The sequence below is a fragment of the Talpa europaea genome, assembly GCF_964194135.1.
Source record: "Talpa europaea genome assembly, chromosome: 4".
In the NCBI taxonomy this organism is placed as follows: domain Eukaryota; kingdom Metazoa; phylum Chordata; class Mammalia; order Eulipotyphla; family Talpidae; genus Talpa; species Talpa europaea.
The window spans coordinates 12,014,400-12,037,140 of NC_140070.1; the positions used below are offsets into that span (position 1 = coordinate 12,014,400).

Below are 22,741 nucleotides of genomic sequence, written 5' to 3' on the forward strand. Positions count from 1 at the left end.
CGAATTAGTTCTATTTTAATATTCAACATGTGTCAGCCTTGTCACATTTGCCTTGTGCCACAAACCAGGCTGTTCCTTCCCCGAGGGCGGAGACCGTCTCAGTCCTCAAGACCCAACACAACACAAGGCACCGCCAAAGTCTCACTAAGCAGTTCCATGAGTCACAGACACTAAAGATAAACAAATTCAAGGCAGCTTAAGGAATTTTGTGAATAATAGCTTCATAAAGGAAGGAACGGAAGATCAAAGCTGCCTCCTTTTCCAGGGAGGGCAGGAGGTGTGGCTTCCCGTGATGGGGCTGTGGTGTAGGGAGAAGGCAACACACGAGGCTGGCGGCCACTGTCCTGCTTGGTACGCACCGGGAACACTTGCACAAGAAAGTCTATTCTGTCTATCTGAAGTCAGACCCATATCACGTCCAGCCCAGATCCACCTCTCTGACTTCTCTGAGTATTGTTTGGCCCCAAACCTTCCACCATGAACATGCCAGAGGAAGATTTTTGTATCCTGGACCAAGTCGGTTCCTAAACTATTACCTCTCAGCTCTGATCCCACCCTTCTAATCCTGCCGTGTGGTCTGGAATTCTGCAATCATTTCTCCTGTTAGGCTGCTGTTAGGCTTCGCTGACAGGGGTGCCAGAGGGAGGTAGAAAGGCTGGCAGATTAGTTCTTTGCTGGCTGTCAAAGTCCAGGCACATCACCTGGGCAGCTGGAGAGGTTCTAATCTCTAGCATGCATCCAAGCTGGCCCCCACCTACCCAAACAGCCTCTATCTTCTGGAGATACAACCGCAGTCAGCCATGGTCCCCCCACCATGTCACCCACAGGGATCTGAACCCCAACCTACAGACTCCTCCTGTGAGCTTCTGAATTCTAATGATTCTAAGTTTTTCCTCTTACCACCCCCACTTTCCCCCCACGGGGGTAGCAGCTCTCTTTGCAATCACTCTGTGTTTTCAATGTTCCATTTACTTTTCAGTGCTCCAATACATCTTGTTCACTTAAGACCCACTTCCCAGTATTGTTATGTGAATCCACAAACTTCTGCTTTTGCTAATTCTTCCAATGACCCACAATTCTTTCCATGGCCCTCTGACTGCCAACAAAGGGGTCTGAGAATGACTTTGTAGTAATATGTCTCTGCCAACGTAAAAAGTCCAAACCTCCTATCCATTAATCTGACAGTGGATAAAGCACTCGATGAAGGCAATGGGGATAGTTCCAGCTGGCAGAAAAATGGGCAAGAAACCATGACTCTATTAGTAATCACATAAACAAAGAACATATAATTTTAATAAACCATCATAATTCAATGTGAAAGTTACTGAACATCTATGCTAAAAAGCATGGCTTGGTAATAATGGGTATAAAAGAGAAATTTAAGAACTGGTCCTTACTGATTCAAGCTTAGCAGACAAATCTGACAAACAGGAATCAACAGTATAGATAACAGTACAATACAAAAATAAATCTCATGTTTGGGTAAGAAAACCAAAACTATACCAGATACCAAGGCCATGTTGATCTTCAGAGAAATCAGATGGAAATAAAAGTTGAGTTCCAATGAATTTGACCCTTGTCTTTACAATGCTATCATTAAAAAACTTACATGCTATTTGTTAAATAAATTTTATTTATTTTTATTTTTTAAAGATATATTTATTCATGCATACAAGAACCGGGGTATAGGCAAGATGTGCAGGAGGGTGAGAGGATTCACCTGAGACAGAGCGGGGAACAGAACAGGCAGACTGACTAAAATACACTGCTGAGGGGAGTAGTGGGCACGACAGGAGAGGTCTGCCATGCCATGTGGGTATCTCTGCAGCCGGTCGGGATCAAACCTGCACTGCAGAGGCTGTGGACAGCTTCACAGTGCTGTGCTCAACCTGCTGAGCCACCAGGGAGGCCCATATATGCTATTGTTTGGTTGCAAAGTCTACTATTCCTCTCACTATCCTTTCTTCCCTTCTCTTCCGTTAAACAACCGCCTCCTCACTTCCCAGTTTTAGCTGTACACATAGTACATCCCCAGCGTCTTCAGAGTGACCACATTCATGAATGTGTCTGAGAGAGGGATGTGCAGGTGAAGAAGGAAACTCCCCTTTCTGTTTCTTCCTTCCTAGAGCTGGAATGCGGACCAGGTGGTGAAATCTCAGTCCACAATGATGGAAGCAGCTCTAGAGGAATGACAGAATCACAACGGAAGAGGGCCTGGATCCCTCACGGTGTCATCATGAAGTTGCTGGGTTTTTATGTTAGATTAAAAAAATCCAATTTCTTGGATATCTATTACAGTAGCCAAATCGATATTGTGATTAATATAAACCCCAAATACATCCAATAACCAACCCGTTGCACTCACGGAGAGCCAGCAGTGTCTGTGCCTTTGGCCTGCCTCTCCGGGTGCCCAGGAGTTGGCACCACGGTGGTGGTGGCCTTCTGTTGGCCAGCGGGCGCCACGCAGAGACCGCAGAGGAATTTATGCATGGAGCATGGAGTGGTTCAGGACAAGTGATGCTCATTTTGTCAGGAGTCCCTTGAAGCCAAGGAGGAATATCCATGATAACTACAGGGAGTTTCCAAAAGAAAAGGTGGTGTTTTCGGGTCAAACTTCACTAGAGGGCCTCCCTGGTGGTGCAGCTGGTTGAGCGCCATGCTGTGAAGATGTCCGCAACCTCTTCAGCACAGGTTCGATTCCCAGTCAGCCAGGGAGAAACCCACATGGCGTGGCAGACCTTTCCTGTCATGCCTGCTGCTCCCCTCAGCAGTGTATTTTGGTCGTCTGCCTGTTCTGCTCCCCACTGTCTCTGGTGAATTCTCTCACGCTCCCACACCTCTGACCTGTACCCCAGTTCTTGTATAAATAAAAATAAATCTTTAAAAAAACAAACTTTACTAGATTCCTGCTTTTAAGAAGCTTCACTCAATCTTGTATATGCAGAAAAAGGTACCACACAACATGAACATGATATGGCTTTGGCTTCATTTGCCTGCAAATGTCTACTAAAGCATCTATTTGTTTGGGGGATCTGTTTTGATATTTTCATGATGTGAAATGACTTTCCAATCTATTTTTATAAAAACAGAAATCTATCATGGGTTATACTTAAACCATTTGTTTCACCACCAAAGTCCAGAAACCACTTATGCTGACATTCCCTGTATAGAAGAAAGTCCTAAACTTAGCAGATCCACGAGGCTGCCGAGGCAGCGGAGCAAGACCCCAATGACTGCTTAGCAGGGCTGTTCTAATAAACGATTTACACTGAGGAGTAGGACTTCCTGTAATTGTGACATACTCACTGTGTATGAGAATTTACAACAGAACTGAAATCATTTTTGACAAACAATAGAGCGAGACCAGTGAGTGTGTCCACTGGAAAGCAGTACAGGGTGCCATGTGCCCACCCAGTGCTGCCCGAGGTGCCTACCGGCGCTTACCCCATCTGAAGACCAAGAATGGGGTGCTGCTCTCACTGGGGATCACCACCTGGAGATAATGAGTATTTGTCAACTTGAAAAAAAGCCGCTAGAACAACTGGACCACTCTCCTCTTTGGCAATAAGACCAGAAGAGAATCAGCAAGGGCCCCCCAAAAGGGCCTGCCCTCAAGGAGCTTCAGGACCTGGAGAGACAGGTGTGAGAGCAATGGGGTGCTTACAACCATGCACACATGAGTAACCTTTCCAAGACCAGAGGTAGCCGTGTAGACTCAAGTGTGTTAAAGAAAATTTCCAAAGAGAGGGACCCTAAAGAGGTTGTGCAGACAGTGAGGTTCAACAGCTGCGTGAACATGCCCAGTAAGAACATGTAAGAAAAGGCCCGAGGGCAGCGCCCAGCAGGCCCCAGCAGGCAGGTCCCTGCTCTGGAGACAGCACCCTCCCCAGAGTACTGACCGGTCACCCCTCCAGGTAACTCCCTCTCTGATTCAGCTGGCAGCAACCTGTTCTCTCTTCTGTGAAGCCTGACTCGGAGAGCAGGACAGGCTGTGAAATGAACTTTGGACAACCAGTGCGTGCTGTTTATCTCTAGGGGGGCTACAACAGGCAACATTTCTCAACCATATTGGCCAACAGCCCTTTTTAAAGTAACTTCTGCTAACAAAGGTTGGGTCACAGAACACAGCTGCCAAGTGCCCATAGTGGAGCCAAGTCCCACCTGAGAGGGTGGCTCTGTGGCCAGTCTGGGTATGACCCGTGTGTGTGTGTGTGTGTGTGTGTGTGTGTGCTGAGATATATCTACTTCTATATGCCTCCCAGGCTGAGTGACCTCAGCAAGGCGTTTAATTTCCCTAAGCCACAAGTTTTCTCAGCTATAAAATGGCAGATCAATGGAGAACGTAAGCGGCCTGGCAGCGAGAACAGTTAAGACCTCAGTGAAAGCTCCTGACCAGCATCTGATGCTCACCAATCAATTTTCAGATGACACGGGAGCCGACCTGTTGCATTACTCTCTATAAATATAAATACACAAACAAAATGTTTAAATTAAGATTCAGGGACACAGAGGAGCTGCATAGCAGCACAGCGAAACAGACACAGCCTAACTATGCAGTCAGTCACTGGAAAAGGGGGCGTAATTTTCACTTTTAAATGTTTGTTATATGGAGAAAAAGATGTGACAATCTCCGCGAGTGACTGAGTTAAATTAGAAAAATCATTCTTCCCCGAACAGAGACAAATAGAAGATGAATAAAATCAAGAAAAGTATTTACTAGACCTCTCAGTTAACCTCCTGGCAGTGACTTAAATTTCTTAATATTTATCAACTAAGGGGGAATTACAGCTTCAAGTTTAGCAACCACAACTCAAAATTAATTGCAAACTACACTCAGAAGACTAAGGAAAAGGCAGTGAACTAAGTACCTTCCAGAGAACAGCTGTCCTTCCAGTTTTGTTTTCAGATCACTTCTGTTTTTCTCAGGAAGCACCTTAATTAGTTTAAATAGCAAGTCTTAAAACCACCTTATAAAATCTGGGCTATTACCTATGCCTTTTTTTCTTATAGGGCAAGTGAAAAACCATTTTGTGAATGTGGTGTTCACAAAAATTTAGGATCTGTCATTCTTAGCACGCTGGCATTTCTTTTTTTGTTCCCTAACGTTCTTTTTGTTGAAAACGCCTCAATGCTAGAGTGGCCAGATGTTAAGAGATTAGTTTATAAAACCATGTATGTCCTAAATACAATAAATTAAAACTTTTCTACAGTAAAATAAGAGCACAACCCCCCAAGCACACATGCATGTACCCTGGCTGTGCGTGCGGCCTCCATGTGCACACACGGACATCTGGGCACAGGAGGAGCCACACAGATCCTGCTAATGGCTTTGAACAAGGCAGATTATGGGTAATGATTTTTAGTTTCCTATTTGCTTTCACTTCTTATTTTCTAGAATGAATGCATAGTTATATTCAGGGGGAAAAGGGTCTTCCAAAAGGAAATAAGGACTATTAAGAGGAAAGTAGCATTTTCCTCTTTCCCCATTTTAGAACATTGGTTCACTTGAAGGTCATGACCTTTAAGACAAAAGTCTCAAGGGTTAAGAGAAACAATAGTACATACTCGTGCCCTCCTCACTTATAATTCCAAATAATGAATGCATAACAAACTTATAATGCTTAAGTATTTGCATTCTTTTATGCATTCTTGAAACTATAGATAAATTACTTTGTTCATCCAGGAAGAAGGAAGAGAAAAAAGTGTCTGTAACTGAACGTCTGACTACTCCCTGGAGCTCCAGGACTCGCCTGATGTGGTACAAGGTCGTCGCCATGAAGTAGGTTTTATGTCTGCTTTACAGAAGAGGAAAAGGAAGCTCGGAGGAGTTAAGTCACTGGGTCAATCTCACTAAAGCTATTAACAGTGTTTACATGAGGATTTCAACCCATGTAGAGAGTCCATGTATGCTTCATTCTACAGTCATGTCAGCTTTATCTTTAATCCTGCAGCTTATCCTTAGGGAGCCAAATATTACACAGAAAGGCGAGTTAGTTATTAAATAAATCTCAAAATAGTTTCCCTAATGTGCTTAGTATTCATGAGGACTAATACTAATGGTTATCAACCCAATCATTTTTAAAAATAAAAACCACGTGTACGTGTGTGTGTGTGCATGTCTGTGCCATGTATGCGGTTATATACTCTCATCCTCCTACTCTCCAAGCCCCGACACGAATGCTGGGCCTGAACCATGACCCTGCACGACGACAAAGCACCTGCTTCTGTTAGAGGGCACCTTCTCTTCCTCCTACACCTCCAAGTTCACACTCTGACTCTAAGCCCCAGTTCAAGCAAGAAATACTTTAATCACTATAAATGTACCTTCCCCAGGAACCTTCTGAATTAATCATTGACTTGTTTGGGTTTTTCAAAATCCCAGAGAGCCAATAACAAGAAATCACCACTGAAGTATTAGAATATTCCAGAACCATGAGATGACTTAATCTCCTGAACCTAAGCACTTTGTCTCACACGACTGGCATACGTGTACCTGAGAGAAACTTCTGGCTCACATAAGGACACTGGGGTTAACCCAAAGCATTAAAACCTTCCCCAGTAGTGCAGATCTGACCTCTGCTACTTCCTGATCACCAGCCAACAATACAAAAGATGAGGGTTCCCCAGCTGGAGGTCTTTTTTCATGTGTGCAGTACCCAAATCATGTTAATTCACGCCACTGCCTGGCACAGGGGCATTTAAGCAGTATTACAAAATAGTATCAATGTAGTACTAGTATTCTTGGACATTCAGGGAGTTCTCAGCGAGGCAACGGTAGTGATCAAATCGGCAACAGTAGTGATCAAATCCTAAAGTCTACTAGCTTTCCCTCCCCCAGTGAATTTTTCTTTTCTGAGACTGACTGGCCTTCACTGTTGGCAGTAAATGAGGCATCTCAGAGACACGATCTACAGGATTTCAGATGCCAGGTCCACCCACTCCTCGGACACATGCACTGAGCGTCCTGCACGTTGAGGCAGCTTTCACAAAGCAGTGACAAGAACCTGCCCACGTACCAGAGCTCTGGGCAAGGCAAAGGTAATGTCTGAAGGACAGCAAGCAGGTGAGATGCCAGCAAACCTGCACACTTTTTGCTTTATCACAAACTAGTGAAAGCATGGTGGTCTTAATTTTGTTTGAAAGTTGTTTTACCTTTTTGGGTTTCAGTCATCTGTTATAAATGCTTTTAAATGTATGATAGTCTAAATAAAGACAGCTCTGAGTAACAGCACTGGCCCATGGATTTAGGAAATAGATGTGTATACACACACACGTACATATGTGTGTGTATACATATTTATGGAAGGCGCTAAAAATAAATCAGGAATCTGACTGAGATAAGCCCTTATATATTTCCTGATTTTTAAAAAAATACCACTGAAAACTCTGGGCTGAGTGGTTCAATGCCGTGGCCCGATGCGAGGCGGTGGGGTGGAGAGTAGGCTGAAGCTTCAGCTTAGAGTATCACCATTTCAAAGCATCAGTAACACTGTTTTGTTAGTTTATTTTTCAAAATACTGTCAGAAAATGTTCCCTGTATTTATTTGATTTTGATCCCATTTTCATCCCTGCATATATGAAGCAGTTTTAAATTAAACCCAGGCCAACCCAGGGGAACCTGCAGTCCCTGGCAGGAAGGGCTCCTGCAAGGAAGCCAAGATTCCCATCTTCACTCCCGTCCTGCTCTTTTTCACAGGACGCAATCACTTCTTAGAGCGCTTTGTTGAAAAGTGAAGTATGTGAGAGAAATTAGAGATTACAAAGAGCGAAAGGTTTTAAAAATGGCTCATTATCTCTAATTTTAGCAATGGAATTCTATTTCTTCATCAGCTCTGACATCACAAGAGTGATGGGAATGAGAGACTGTGACGGTTCTTTCACCTTCAATGAAAAAGCACTGAGTAATACTCGGAAGACGTGTGTGCGTGAGAGAATCACCAGCAAGTGTGAGCCTTGCTCACCCCTCAGAGGCCACAGGCTGTGCCCACATGGCAGGCCTGGGCTGTCTCAGCTCCCTTGCGGTCGACAGTACAGATGATATTTTTAACCTTGAAAGAATTATTCTCCCATTTAGCACCCACTGGGACCCAAAGAAACCGGCCAACCACTCAACAAATGCCAGGCCCCATAATCAAAGAAAGGAATCCTCTGGCCTTAGGGAGGAAAAAAAAAAAAAGTTACATGGCTTGCAATTATTTTCCTGAAGAACTGAAGCAACAGCAGGAAAGGATCACGGCACTTTAGAAAACAGAATGCTCAACAAATATCTATCACCTTTGCTGTTACACCTCCAGTTTCCGATTGTCTATAACATTTTTTAAAATCTAACTTTAATTGTCACTTTCCACAATTTCCTTTTAGCTACATTCTGTGTTTCATTTGGCCTTCTCGGTCATATATCATTACCCAAGACATGTTTGCTTTTAAACACAAGTACCTGTTATTTCAGCTGAAGAAGCAGATGAAAGTACACGTTGCAAGCCATTCACTTTATCTTTAGGAAGTGATTTCTGCCAACATATAACAAAGATTTTAACATTTACTTTTCTCCTTGTTACCAGTTAATTGCACAGAGGTCAAGGATGATAACTCCCTCTTAGGAAACATGACTGCACCATTGTGAAACTATTTGCTAGACTCTCTGGCTGCAATTTTCTGCAATTTTGTCGCAGGTATGGGCTGCTGAGACAAGAGTGGCCGCTGCTCTTGCTGCGGCCATAATTCGCGGAAAGGAAAATGGAGCCACATTCATTCAAAGCCTTCATCAGATTTCAAAGAGGATGCAGGGAGAAATCATTTGCGCATACCCAGGTCGTCTGTCCATATTTTGACCCATATTTCAGATAATGCCAGCAGTTCTTCTAGGAAGCTCAGAAACAGCAGGGCCTCGGGAAAGCGTGGTATTTGGGCTCTATTATGTTTGCAGGTTTGATAACGCTCTTCAAAATGTTTGAAGTTAACAACTGTGCTTACATGTACTCTACATTTATTTTAAAATAGAAGTTATGTGTGCCACACTTTAGAGTCTAAACGTTAGCTATGAAGAGTAAGAGCTATCTTGTATCATACAGAAAATGTACTTCTTTAAAATACCAAGGTATTTGGAAATCACCCTGGTTGAGGACATTTTTAGAATAGGAAATCTCAGAAAACTATTTGCTGAAAGTATTTTTCTCGTTACTGCCCACTAGGATCTCTTTAGAGTATAAGCAAATTTAATTTAATTGACCACCACAATGGAAACGCTCTCCCCCAATCTTCTTTTACAAATAGTGGACAACTCAGAATTTCCTCTGAGGCCAATATACCAAGAGCCACAGTTAAAGAAACTGCAAGCTTATATTTCCTCATTCTACAATCTTTTGCTTAAATGTTAAAATGTAATTATATATTTTTAGTGATCAAAATGTCCAATCTTGACAGTGATCTCTTAGTTTAAAAAACTAAACACTCTACCTCGGAAAATCTCCATGTGTAAAGTAATAAGATTTCAGTCATTTCCATTCCATTACTCTAAAAAGCACTTTATAGTAATTTATTCTGTACCATAATTGAGAGTTTACTTGCCAAAAATCTAATGGATTTTTTTATTCATCTTAAATCACCCCAGCAGACTTTGGAACAGGGTGTTTTAAATGCTTTCTTTCCAAAGAAAAGATGTAAAACCCTGCAAACAGATTGTCAAGGTAACAAATACTAACCTACATGGGACAGAATTCAGGACTAATTCTGTCAGGTCAGTTAAATTTTTAGGAACATAATGAAGAAATTGTCTAATAAGAACTGCATGGCAAAATTTTGAATCGCCAGAAGAAAAATTGAGGCGAGAAAAGGATTTAAGTCATCCTGAACAAGCATAATTAAAACCTGTCCCTAATAAGCAAAGGATTTTAGAAAACGCCTAAGACAAGTTCCGAAATGGCTACATAAAGCGGATCTTTGATTTCACAGGCACAAGTCATAACAGACCAAGAACTAGAGTACAGCCTATGGCATGGAAAATTTTACTAGGCAAATATTGCCCATCACATATATTTTTCATAGAAGTATTAAATAAGCCAATAAAATGTCTTTAATTGATTTAACTAAAATGTTCCTGAGTCATTTTTGAAATGTTTGCGCAATTAATGAATTATAAATCTAAACAGACTTGGGATCTACAGGCCATGTTCCTCCCTTCCAAGTTTTTTATATCTGACTGTCTTTCTTCGGATGTTTGATATATTCTGGCAAAATGAAACTTGCATGACCCAAGCATACAGACTGTTTTGGCCTGTGCTAGGGTTACAATGGCACTATTTTTTTTTTTTTAAATAATAGATATTAATAAAATGTCTATGAAATATTTACTTCAAATTCAACAGAATAAAATTATTTAAAGGGCAATAACAAAGGCTGACAAGAAAAGAACCTTTTGAGCACTTCAAACATCATGATTTAGGGACTTTAGTTTTTTTTTTTTTTTTTTAATAATGTACCATTGTAGTTTATTGTTCTTTATTCTACTTAACCTTTCTAAAGAATTCATCAAAAAAGAAATTCTCACAGAAGCATAAAGACAGTGCATTGATGTTAGGATATCACTTCTCAGCAAGTATTAATTCTTAAAATTCTGTAAAACTGTTCAAAAGCCTCTCTTATACTACATTAAGAACCTGAGGCTACTGTTTCACTTCAATAGCTGGACTCAATGGGGTCCTTTGCAGGCAGGGTTCTAGCTGGAGCAGGAGCTCGGCATGCACATAGTTGTAAAAGCCACTTGCAAAACTGACTCACATTAAATAGAATAGCTTATCGCATTTTAAAAAAGTTTTTGTTAAGAGGGGCCTCCCTGGTGGCGCAAAGGGTTAAGATACAACCTATGAAGCTGTCCACAGCCACTGCAGCATGAGTTCGATCCCTGGCTGGCCAGGGAGCAACCCACATGGCACGGCAGACCTCTCCTGACTCGCCCACTGCTCCCCTCAGCAGTATATTTTGGTCAATCTGCCTGTTCTGCACCCCGCTCTGTCTCTGGTGAATCCTCTCACCCCCCACACCTCCGGCCTGTACCCCAGCTCTTGTATGCATAAATAAATCTAAAAAAAAAAAAAGTTTTTGTTAGGAAGAAAAATCAAGTCAAAGGAAAATTACCAACAGTTTAATAAATAGAAATGCTGACACACCCGTTTTCTCCAAGAGTGACAAATTTTGGGAAGTTTCTCTATTAATACCTATTTAAGACACATTCTTTAATACCAACTCCTTTTAGAAAGATACACACACTACAAGTAAATCCACAGTTTTCATAGTAAGTAGCTTGATGCTTAAGTACTAAAGCACATTATAAAACATTTTATAAAGGTAAGAACTACAAAAGATAAAAATTACGCTTACGCCAGATAATCATGAGGCCTGTAAGTTGACTGGAGTAGAGAGTAGTCTACTATCTTGAGGTCCAAATATATTCCTCAGCTCAGGGACTCAATAAAAGATTAAAGATGAAAAAAGTGATTAGGTCATCTATTCTATTCCATTCTCATATGGAACTGCTCCCAATAGTATGTGATTTAATTTTAATTCATCCAGTTTAAAATATCCTTGGTAATGACAAATTCCAATTGCTTTCCTTGGAAGCCTATTAGCAGACTAGTTGGTATTGATATAATACTGCGGTTAATTGTACCTTCTAGATTTGGGAGACCAGGCTGCTCTGCAGCAATTCTATAAACCTAATTAGATAATGCAAAGTTAATTTTTTCTTCAAGTTTCAGTGTACCGGTTCTTGTATGCAGCGAACTAAATCAGGTCTCCCTGTCGACAAGTTTAAATGCTTCTCAGGAGCAACACTTAAAAAAGCCATGAAGGTTGGGGAGCCCAGGAGGGAATTTATAATGGAGCAGAAATGAGAACATTTCTCATCTTGAAATATTCAGGATTCTTAGCAAATTAAGCAAGTGAAAGTTACTCCTTCCCTCTCCAAAAGAGACTTCGGCTCTGGGTAACTGCAGTTCAAGTGTCTCCGTGTTCCTCCCGGGTCACCAGACTGAACTACGTTAAAGGGTGGATCTCATTTGAAAAACTGACATTGTCGAAATGCTGAAATGTTTTGCTCTTTTGTTTTTTCTCCTTTAAATAGACATCAGTCAAATTAATGTATTAAAAACTAAAAGCTGCCTAATATTCTCAAATTAAAATTTCTTTTCCAACTTCAAATAATATTACTAAGTTGTTCTAAGCCACAGCTTTATAAGTCCCTGGACTTCAGACTAAAAGAGTGCAAAGTGCCTAGAGTGAATTATAATCTTTTAATATAGTGTATATATTATATGGTACATGTATTTTATCACAACTACATGATTAGGATTCAACTTAAGATATGCACAGCAGACCTTGAATATTGTCGTTTTCTATTAGGTTGATGAGAAGAAAAAGAAATCCCTTCCTGCCAGGCCACTGAGCAGGGAACCTGCAATTTCTCCCCACGTCTGTGCAGGTTTTCTCATCGCTCACTTTCTTCCACATCCCAAAGATGTGCATGTGACATGCGCTGGCTTGTCTCAAGCGCCCCGCTGGAGTGAGTGGGATGTGAGGTGTCCTGTGATGGAAGGCGGGCCCATCTAGGGTCCTGACCTGAGACCTGAGCTTGCAGGAGGCTCTACCCCCACCTCCACCCCAGGCCCCCAACTGGAGTAAGTGTTTCAGAAAATGAATGGCTGTGAATGCTTGTGTAATTCCAACAGTGTCTGTGGTCTTTAGGAGACTGGTGATGTTTCTGCACCAGAAATATGCTGGAGGCACTTCGCTCTTGCTGGTAGCCATTAGCCTTTGGCAAAATTGGTTTCTCTAATAGGTCATTTCACTTAAAGTAGAAGTTTCCAAAAGCCTACTGACATTAGGTGAGAACTCACTATATAGATATACATACATGCCTACAGACACACACACACACACACACGCACACACACACGCACACACACACACACAGAGGAGGGGGCTGATGGGGTGGGGAGAGGTACCTGCACCTAATTAAGGCAGAGCAGATATGACCAAAAACAGGTTAAATTGTTCTTTAACAATTACTTCCTCTTCTACTTGTGCTTTCCCTGAAGAGAAGGTGCTGCTCAAGGCCGGAGCTTCTTTTGCATCTGAGGTTAGTCTGGGTTCATCCTATTTACCTAGATGCCAGCAATTGCTGGCCTCTGCCCCCACCCTCTCTCCACGGGAGACCTGCCCATCAGCTCAGCCGGGGCACACTTACTGCCACTACCCCTCCCTGCATCTTCATTCTAATTCGACCTGGATTCCCTCTCAAATATTGTCAAGTTCCTGACTTGATGGCCTTGTCCTTGGACATTACCTTTGCTCCCTTTTTCCTACGGGTAATATTTTCCAGGTGGTTTTGCTTCTGAAGGGGCTTCTTTCGCCTCTCTTCCCCCCAGCACCCAAAAGAAGGCTCTCCCCACGCTTCCCCCTTTCTCCCCATCCATGTAAGCTCCCTGAACCTACCAAAGAGTCACACTCTGTGCCCAGCACCCACTTCCATTCCAACCGCCACCTCCTCGTGGACACCTCCACCTGGCTGATCTGTGGTCTGCAAACGACACACACTCAAACCGAAGAGTTTGCTGCGTACCCCCAAATCTCCACATCCTCCCGCCTGCACTTAACGCGTGACGCCTGGGCCAGCAGCGTCAACATCACCTGGAACAAGTCAGAATCGCAAACTCCCTGCCTCACTTCAGCGCCACGGAATTGGAACTTCTGGGCCAAGGCTGAATAATCTGTGTTTTAAAGTCCCCTCTAGGGACTTCGCTGTCTGCTGAAATTTGAGAACCACTAATTCAGACAGTTCTAGTCCCTCCACAGGCTGCAGCTTCCTTGCTTGTCCGCTCTAGCAGCTGCGAGTCCCCCCCCCCCCCACCCCCGCCGTCTACGCTGGGCGCTTCTACTTCACAGTCTCTCCCCATAACTCATTTTCTTGGTCGCTCTCCTAGTTCAGGCCTCATTACGTCCTTCAGAGACAATTCTGTCCTCACTGACATCTAGCCAGCATTATTCCCAGACTGTTCCTTAGAGCCCAGCTCCGACCAATCAGGGCACTCAGCACCTCTTTCCAGGGCCGGCTCTCCCATTCCTCCAGCCCCCACCCAAGCTCTCAGCCATGTGGGCCCCAGATTTGCTGCAGACTTTCCCACTTTTGCACACCCTGCTCCTCTGTCGCTGGGCGCCGCCCCCTGCATGCCAAGATGAGGTCTCTGGCAGCACCTCGCCCCAGACCACACGCGGCTTTCTCTGTGATCCCACAGGACCCCCGCCCCCTCCCACCCACCCACACACAGTTCCTTCACCCACGGGGATTGTTATCTGTGCATCTGGCCCACAAGCCTGTGGCAAAAAAAAAAAAGACTGCTCGTGTTGCTTACCCAGGACCATGGGTAGCAAGCAAGATGACCATAATTAGCATCCACCCAGGGCCTTCTTCCATCTGTGAACTCATCCAAGTACTGCACTCCCTGCAAACTCACCACGCTGCAGTCAGACTGGCCTTCTTCCGCTTCTCAAACATCAAGGGCTTTGCACTTCCTTGTCCCTCTCGTAGAATGCCTCCTCCCTGAGAATTGGGGCTCATTCTCTGTTCTTTAGGCTTCAGCACTGAACTTCCCTGAGTGCCGCACTCCCCCATCCCTTTTTCTTTCATAATCATCATGTGTTGTGCTTGTCTCTTCCTAAATCTCTGCTGTCTTCAAAGTCCCCTTGCAGTGTAGTCTGGGGAGCTTGACTATGTTGTCAAAATCTTCAGGGTAGGGCCAGAGAGCGGGGCTCTGAAGCTGCAACGCCTAGACTAAGTGAACGACTTTGGGCAAAGAGTTCACCTAACTCTGTCACCTCCTCTACCAAGTGGAGATTCTGCCAGACTTGGGTTACGGGAGGCTAGTGTGAGTACACAGTGTAATACATGTGCACAGTGGTGTGGCTCACGGGATTCAGTTATGCTGTCTCCTATCCATACTGCATTATAAACTACAGAATCTCCAGTGCCCAGGGCAGCAGATGGTATTTAGTAGACATTCAATCAATATTTGAGTGAACCAAGAGTTGGTAAGTAAATGAATGTCAACACTCTCAACTCCACGTCAAAAGCTCCCCCAAAACTGCTCTACTGATGAATTAATAACACCTCAACCCAGTTCTTCGCCTACCACTTAATTCCCTGCAAAATGTGGCCCAAACTTTCTTTTCCAATCTTGAATTCTACTTCTTTTCACCAGTAAAATCAGACTTCTTCCTGGTCTCCCCCACATTCCTTTAGTCTAGAATGTTCTTCCCTGCCCCTCTACCTGTGCAAACTCCACTGACATGTCAGATCTAGCAAACACCTTGCTCTTCGCTCTTGCCTCTGAAAGTTCCCCCCCTACTGCGGTGTGAGAACAACCTGTTCATGATGGTTACATGTTCACTCAGGTTATCTCACTGAGGAGAAGGGCTGCAGCTGAGCCCCCGCCAGCTCTCTGTCTCCAGCCCCAGCTCACCCCAGTGAACGGATCGATGGAGGCGGGAAGTGCTGTTATATACACCAAGAGAAAATTGCTGTTCTTAAGGATACACCTACTGTGTGGCTGTTAGGTCAAGATCTGAGTAACATCTCAGTTCTGTCCAAGCGTCCACCACTTCCACTGCAGATGTCTCCAGCGCCGTGAGTCATGAGCGGCACTCAGTGAACACACCATAGTGTGTGAAATAACTAAATAGTGCCAAGTTTATATCCCCTAATTCTTACAAAGATTTCTGTCCACACTGTTTTGTTGTTGTTGTTTTTTAAAAATATTTATTTATTTATTTATTTATTTATTTATTTATTTATTTATTTATTTATTTATACAAGAACCGGGGTACAGGCCAGATGTGTGGGAGGGTGAGAGGACTCACCAGAGATAGAGCAGTAAACAGAGCAGGCAGACTGATGAAACACACTGCTGAGGGGAGCAGCGGGCGAGACAGGAGAGGTCTGCCACGCCATGTGGGACCCTCGCCTGCCGGCCGGGATCAAACTGACACTGCAAAGGCTGCAGACAACTTCACAGCACGGCGCTCAACGGCCTGTGCCACCAGGGAAGTCCCTCCACACCGTTATTACACATTCTACCTTTCACCCTCCCCCTTCCAAACACACCCAACTATGACAGTGTTCCTTTCACAGCCTCCGGCTGTGGCCACTCTATGCCACAGTTTTTAAATTCTGAACTACGTTTCCCCTTCCGTCGGAATGCACATTCATTCTTCAGGAATGAAAACTAGACTTGAAAATAGGAAAGTTATCCAGGTTGTACCTGAATAATCACAACCATCTCATTTAACAGCTATTCAAATCTTGCGGAGCAACTTTTTCATAACCCTGAAGCTAGAATTTACAAACACTCTTTACAAATGGCCCCCTTCTGACTTTCAGTCTTGATCATCATTTTCTCTCCCCGTGTCTCTACTTCACGATTGATTGATCCAGCGCTGCTTATACCGCAACCCAAACACTAGCCCCCACTTATCTCCTGTCGCTCCTGCGACAGTCTAAGTCACAGAAGAGTCATCTAAATTTGACTAAGTGTTCCTTCTTCACTAACAGTTATGCACTCCCTGAATAGCTCTTCTAACCTACGGGTGTGGCTGTGAACGAAACTCGTCCTGGTGACAGGCCCTGCATCTGTTCCTCACGGTACTACTGGATTGAGGAAGAGGGGCAGGACCCCAGGCCATGTGTGATGCTGCTTTTTCCTTGAGAAGTGATCCCTTGAGTGTAGGGACTTTTATTTGGGTATTCTTGGTATATTCCAGTGGAATCTTATTGGGGGAAGAGGCAGAGCTGACGCCTGAAAACAACTGCACAACATCAAAATAGCAGGTTCTCAAAGACACCTTTTTGCTCAACATGGTTCAGTTATAAGTTGATGAGAAAGAACCCCGATTCCTGGTTGGGGCCACAGTCTGTGTGGGTTTCCCTTATAACCCAAAGGATGTCACATGAGGTCGGTCGGCAGGTCTGAGGGAGTGGGTGTGTGATGCCCTTGCAGGAGCGCGTCCTGTCCAGGGTGGGGTCACCTCTATGTTCTGAGCAGCTGGGACAGGCTCAGCCACCCATGACCCTCAACTGGGAGATGTGGGTTGGAAAAGGAAAGAATCAAAATCATCTCTAATGGGAGTGTTTAAGGTCTTTACTTAGAAGTTTGGTGTTTTGTAACCAGAAACATGCCTCAGGAACTTAACTCTTATTTATTATCAGTTGGCTTTGGTAAAACTGGCTTCTCTATATGTTGTTTTGGCTAAAGTTGCAGTTTCCAAAAATCTATTGACAATGGTGAGGACTTACTGTAGAGCAATTCTTAGGACTGTTTGCATCCCTAGAGTATCAGGGAGGGATGAATGGAGGGTCCACCACCTTGGAAGACGAGGGAGATACTCCGTGAGCAGGAAACACACATCCTGCCCCTGTGGACACAGTCACTGGCTTACAGGTACCTTTTAAGAACCATGGACGCTCCTGATTCTTGACCGAGAAGACAGCAAGTATATGCAGAAGTCTGCATTAATTTCAAGAGGTCTAAAAATCCACATTTCTTAGACTTAGTAACGTGTGTGTGTGTGTCAAAGACAGCAAAACAGAACAAAAACCAACCTAGGGCCACTTAGCCTCAGGAACTGAAACAAGAGCGGCCATTGAAGATTTTAGGCACTACTTTTCTGCTAAGTGACAGCGCCATCCCTGATAGTGTAAGTAGAGGTTCCATTTGAAATAAAATCTCATGGGCAAGGGCAGTTTTCCAGGTTGTAACCAATCATCCCTGAGATAAAATGGCCTTGGTAAAGTAGAACTTGACTGTGACAGGGTCATCAATTCAGTCACTAACCCTGATTGTAGAGATTTTCCTTTCAAACAGTCTCCTTCCCACAGAAAATGTCTCTGCCTAGGCTTGGTTCTTGAATTAGTACTACTAAGTGTGCTCTGAACTTAAGTGGCATTAATGGTTTGACTAAAGTAGCATTTGCACAAAGAATCATCAGTTCACATGCAGCTTCCAAGCATTTGTTATATTAGAGCTAAATTTGCTATAATAGAACCACTGAAGATCTTTTCACCATTTCCATCACATATCTTTATTTTCAAAGGCTTATGATTCAACTGTAAACACGCACTCAAGGCGAAAACCTGGGATAAATCGTCTCAGAGATATGACTGTTAATTAAAGGGCTTTTTTGCACTTTGCAAGGCTAGCCAGATGGTCTTAATAAATGCTGACCTGAACGTTTCCAAAGGACAATGTCTTAAAAAAATTAGGCTTCCCAACCATCATAAACAACATAAGGATGTATGAGTTGTCCTCAGAACTTTCAATGTCTCAGGAACTTAACTCTTGTTTATTATCAGCCGGCTTTGGTAAAATTGGTTTCTCTATATATTTTTTTGGTTAAAGCTGCAGTTTCCAAAAACTGCTCCTCGCCCCTTCTTGTCCTTTACACCTACATCTGGTCACCTAGTCCTGATGCCCAACATATTTAATAGCTTGGGAATCAATTCAGTTTTCTCCCCTTCCAGACACCCAGCCCATCCAAGTAGTGCTGTGTCCCATCTGAACTCTTACGACTGCCAAAGAGACTCCACTACCTGCTTTTGCTCAAAACCAACTCATATTTCCCGCAGAGTGAGCTGTCCAAAACACAAATCCAACTAGGCGTCTCACCTACCTACAAGCTCTTTAATGGCCTCGCGCTGCCCCACAGACCAAGTCCTGAGCATGCTCCACAGGACTCATTCTCACCTCTGCAGCCGCAGCCTGGCCCTCCTCTCACTCTGTAACTGCGGGGCTGTTCGGAGCTTTTCTTCAATTCTGCAGTTGGCTGAGCTCCTTCCCACCCCAGGACCTTGGCACACTCCCTCCACCCTCGCATCGACCACCAGTTTTGCACATCCTCAGTTTTCAACTCAAGTCACTTCTTCAGCTGTGCCTTTTATGACTAAGCTCCTCCACTTTCTTACCCCCTTGTGCTTTCTCTTCATAGCATGCAGCACACTTTGTATTTGTGGACTCTTGATTAATGTGTTTATTCCTCTCACTAGACTGTAAGATCCACAAGGGTAGGGTGTTTCCTCAACAACTAGCACTGATATGTAGAAGGCTCTCGGGACATCAAATTTTCACATAATCCACCTCACAGGAAGGACAGGAGACCCGGAGATTAGACAGAGAGAAGAACCCCTCTTCCATCTGGACGGCAGGCTGCTTGTGCTGCTAGGGTGCCCTCGGCGGCTGGGCAGATCTAAAGCAAGGAAGGAGTTCAGGTGAAACAAAACAAAAACACCAGGATGCAAGAACATGAAAGTTCAAGGCAAAAAGTGGCACTGGGTGGAGCCATGAGGCTAAGCCTTTGGTCAAATGGGGGTGCTCTAGACTATCTGGGGCCACCTGCAGGTATGAGGCCCACATGTGGACGAGCATTACAGGACAGCAGGTGTCTCCCAACGGGTGCAACCACCTGCACCTGCAATCAAAGTAAAAGAACCAGAAGGGGAAAGTGGGGTGTCAGCATCTGAGTACCGTCAGCATCTTCTTTCAAGGAGACGTATTTCCAGTGTTTTCTCACAAGTTAGGCTAGTTCTTATTAAAGGGCAACCACAGATTATTTACGCATTTATGATTTATAAGCTATACCTTAAATTGCTTAGTTACCATTTGCCTGCAGAGTTAATAAAAGCGTTTGGTTTTCCCTACACATAAACATTCTCGCTAACGCTAATTATGTTTCAAAGTCTTAAAAAGCTGGTTTCTGTCTTTGGCAAGTAGAAATTACACTGGATCCACTGACAAACGGTCCACTAAGTGGGACTAAAATTCAAGATATGGCCACCTCATTCGGTTATGGAAAGAGGACGGGGTCGCAGCACCATCTCAAGAGAGAGGCACCTCTTTTAAAAGCTTGTCACCCAAACCTTGACAGTCATTCTCTCCAGGCTAGGTGTATCCATCTTTGTATTATCCATCTTTGTTCACTTTCTCTCCCTGAAAACGGGGTTCTGACACTTCCAGCTCTCTGCAAAAGGCCATCTGATGGCTTAAAACACAGTCTCCAACTATTGCATTATTCAGCTACCCTTTGTCAACAAATCATTTTAAAAGCAAAATCCTAAGAAGGGCACCCTCGCTCCTGGCGCACGGTGAGCTGAGGGGCTGAAAACCACAAACACATTAAAAAGGGAAAATTTGGTACATGGTAGGATCATTACCCTCAATGACTCCGACGGACCCCCACGGCGGATGTTAGAGTCTCCAAGACGTCAACTACTAAAACTGGGGCGGAAACGCACCCTCGGCAGCCGGCCAAGCGCTGACAAGGAAACCCCTTCCCGGGACTTGGGGGCCAGGACGCTTCTCCACCGACTCCCCGACGCGCTCGCCCGCAGGAAAGTTCCCCGCGGAGCTCGCCTCCTCCCAGCACCCCCGGCGGCCCAGACCCCGGTCCTGCCTCGGCCCCCGGGCGGCCAGCCGGGGGCGGGAGGGGCTGGGCCAGGCCGGGGGCGCAGTGGGGGGCGGCGGAGGATCTGGGGGTGCGGGCCAGGCGGAGGGGCGGGGAGAGGGGGGCCGCGCGCCCGCCCGCCCCCCCCCCCCGGTGCGGAAGCCCCTTCCCGTCGCCGCTCCGGGAAGTAACGTTTCGAGGCGCCGGGGCCCCCCGGCCGCGGCCCGGAGCGCGACGCCAACGTCCGCCGCGGCGCCGACCCCGCGCCCCCCGGCGCCGGCCCGAGCCCCGCGCCCCCCAGCGTCGGCCCGAGCGGGCGGCGGCGCCGCAACTTAGTTTTCCGGCCCGAGCGGCCCCGGCCCCGGCCCCGGGGGGCGCGCGCCGCGGCTCGGGAGGGGCCCCCGCCCCCCACCCGGGCGCGGCGGGAAGGGCCGGGCCGGGTCCGCGCGAGGCCTCGGCGCCCCCCGCGCCCGCCCCGCCGCCCGCCGAGGGGGGAGGCGGCGCCCGCGTACGCGCCGGAGGCGGGGCCCTCGCGGCCGCGGCCGCTCCCGGGCGGGGGAGCCCCGGCGCCGGCACCCCGGGCGGACGGCGCGCGAGGGAGGCGGGTCCCCGGGCCTGGGCCGGACCCGCGCGGCGGCATCGGCGTCCTCCGGGCCTGCCCGCGCCACAGGCCGCAGCCCGGACCACCCGGGCCCCGGCGCCGCCCGCGCGGCCGGCCCCGGACTCGGGCGCGGCGCCCCCCGCCCCCCGGGTCCCCCCGGCCCCGGCCCCGCTCCCGGCGCGCGCGGGTCCCGGCGCGGGGTCGGCGGCGCCGCAGTCGCGGCGGCGGGCGCGGGGCGGGCGCGCGGGAGGAGGGGGCGGCGAGGGGGCGGCGAGGGGCGGCGAGGGGGCGGCGAGGGGCGGCGAGGGGGCGGGCCGGCGGCGGGGCCGGAGCGCGGCGCCCCCGAACGGCCCGCGCGGCGCCGGCGCCACCTGCGGAGCGGCGCCCCCCGCGCGCCCCCGAACAAGTTGCAGGTCGCGGCGCGGGTGGGGGGGGGCGGTCACTCACCCGCAGGCGGCTCCGCGGGCTCGGCTCGTCCGGCCGCGGCGCCAGCGAGGACCAGAGCACGAGCAGCCCCAGCAGCCCGCCCAGCGCCAGCAGGCTCCGCAGCAGCAGCCCCGGCTTCAGCCGCATCCTCCCGGCGCCGACACTCCGCCGGCGCAGCCGCCGCCACCGCTGCCCGCGCCCGCCTCCTCCCCGGCGCTCCCCTCCCCTCCCTCCCCTCCCCTCCCCTCCCTCCCCTCCCTCCCCGCCGCTCCGCTCCGCTCCCCTCCCCCGCCCGCCCTGCCGCGCCGCCCGCCCGGCCCGCCCGCCCCGCGCGCCCCCTGCGCCCCCTGCGCCCCCTGCGCCCCGCGCGCCCCCTGCGCCCCGGCCCCCTCCCCGCGGGGCCCCCGCCGAGCCCGCCCGGCCGGCCTCCCCCTGCCTCGCGGGAGCCGCCCGGGGGCGCCCCCCTTCCCGGCGCCGCCCCCCGCCCCCCGGGGCCCCGCAGCAACTCGCGCTCTCCCCAGCTCCGGGCCTGAGCCGTGGCCCCGCCGCTCGGTCCCGCAGCTCCCAGCGCCCCAAACTTTTACTGCCATCGCGGGTCACAACTCTGTCCTCCGCGCCCGGCCCCCCGCGCCGCCCCCAGCCCCCGCCGCGGGCCCGGGGCCGCTGCGCCCCGAAGCGCACCCCGCGCGCCCCCCGCGGCCGCCGGCGCGGGCGGACCAGGAAGTCGGGGACGGCGGCCGCCGCGGCTCCACGTGGCCGGTTCGGGCCGGAGGTTCTTTCTTGTCGGCTGCGCCTGCTTTTCACTCGGCTCTGGCGGGAGGGGGTGCGCCCGAAAGACCCGGGGGGCTGCACCAGCACCCCCGCGCGGCGGGGCTCCCCGGGGGAGGCGCGATCGCCCGGGTTGGGAGGGAGCCAGGCTGTGCCCCTCGGCAACGACACCCTTGTTCCGGGGCTGATGACTTTCTATTCGGGGCACCGAGGATGTCGGGGTTCCCAAGCCCCATCCGCAGGGCCCCCCTCAGACCTGAATCTGCCCCCGATGTTGCTCAGACTCCCCTTCGGCACGAGCCCCAAGCAGCGCACCGGAAACGGTGCTGACTCGTGGGGCCGCGAGTTCGGCCCCGGGGAGGTCCCTGCGCCCGGCCCGGCCCGGCCCGGCCCGCTGCGCGCAGCCCTCGGCGCCCCCGGGGTGTCCCCGCCCAAGCTGCCTGCTCTGAGCTGAGCGTTTCACGT

At 48.0% G+C, this 22,741-nt stretch overlaps 1 protein-coding gene across 1 annotated transcript in view; it reads right to left on the reverse strand.

The window, feature by feature from the left end:
• GALNT7 (polypeptide N-acetylgalactosaminyltransferase 7) overlaps positions 1-21,655 on the reverse strand; it is a gene marked incomplete at both ends in the record, with an annotated part of 103,839 nt that extends 82,184 nt beyond the window's left edge. Inside the window, one exon of the mRNA XM_084231025.1 lies at positions 21,530-21,655. Coding sequence (XP_084087151.1) covers positions 21,530-21,655 — 126 coding nt within the window. The remainder of the gene's footprint in view (positions 1-21,529) is intronic.
• Positions 21,656-22,741: the final 1,086 nt, after the last annotated feature.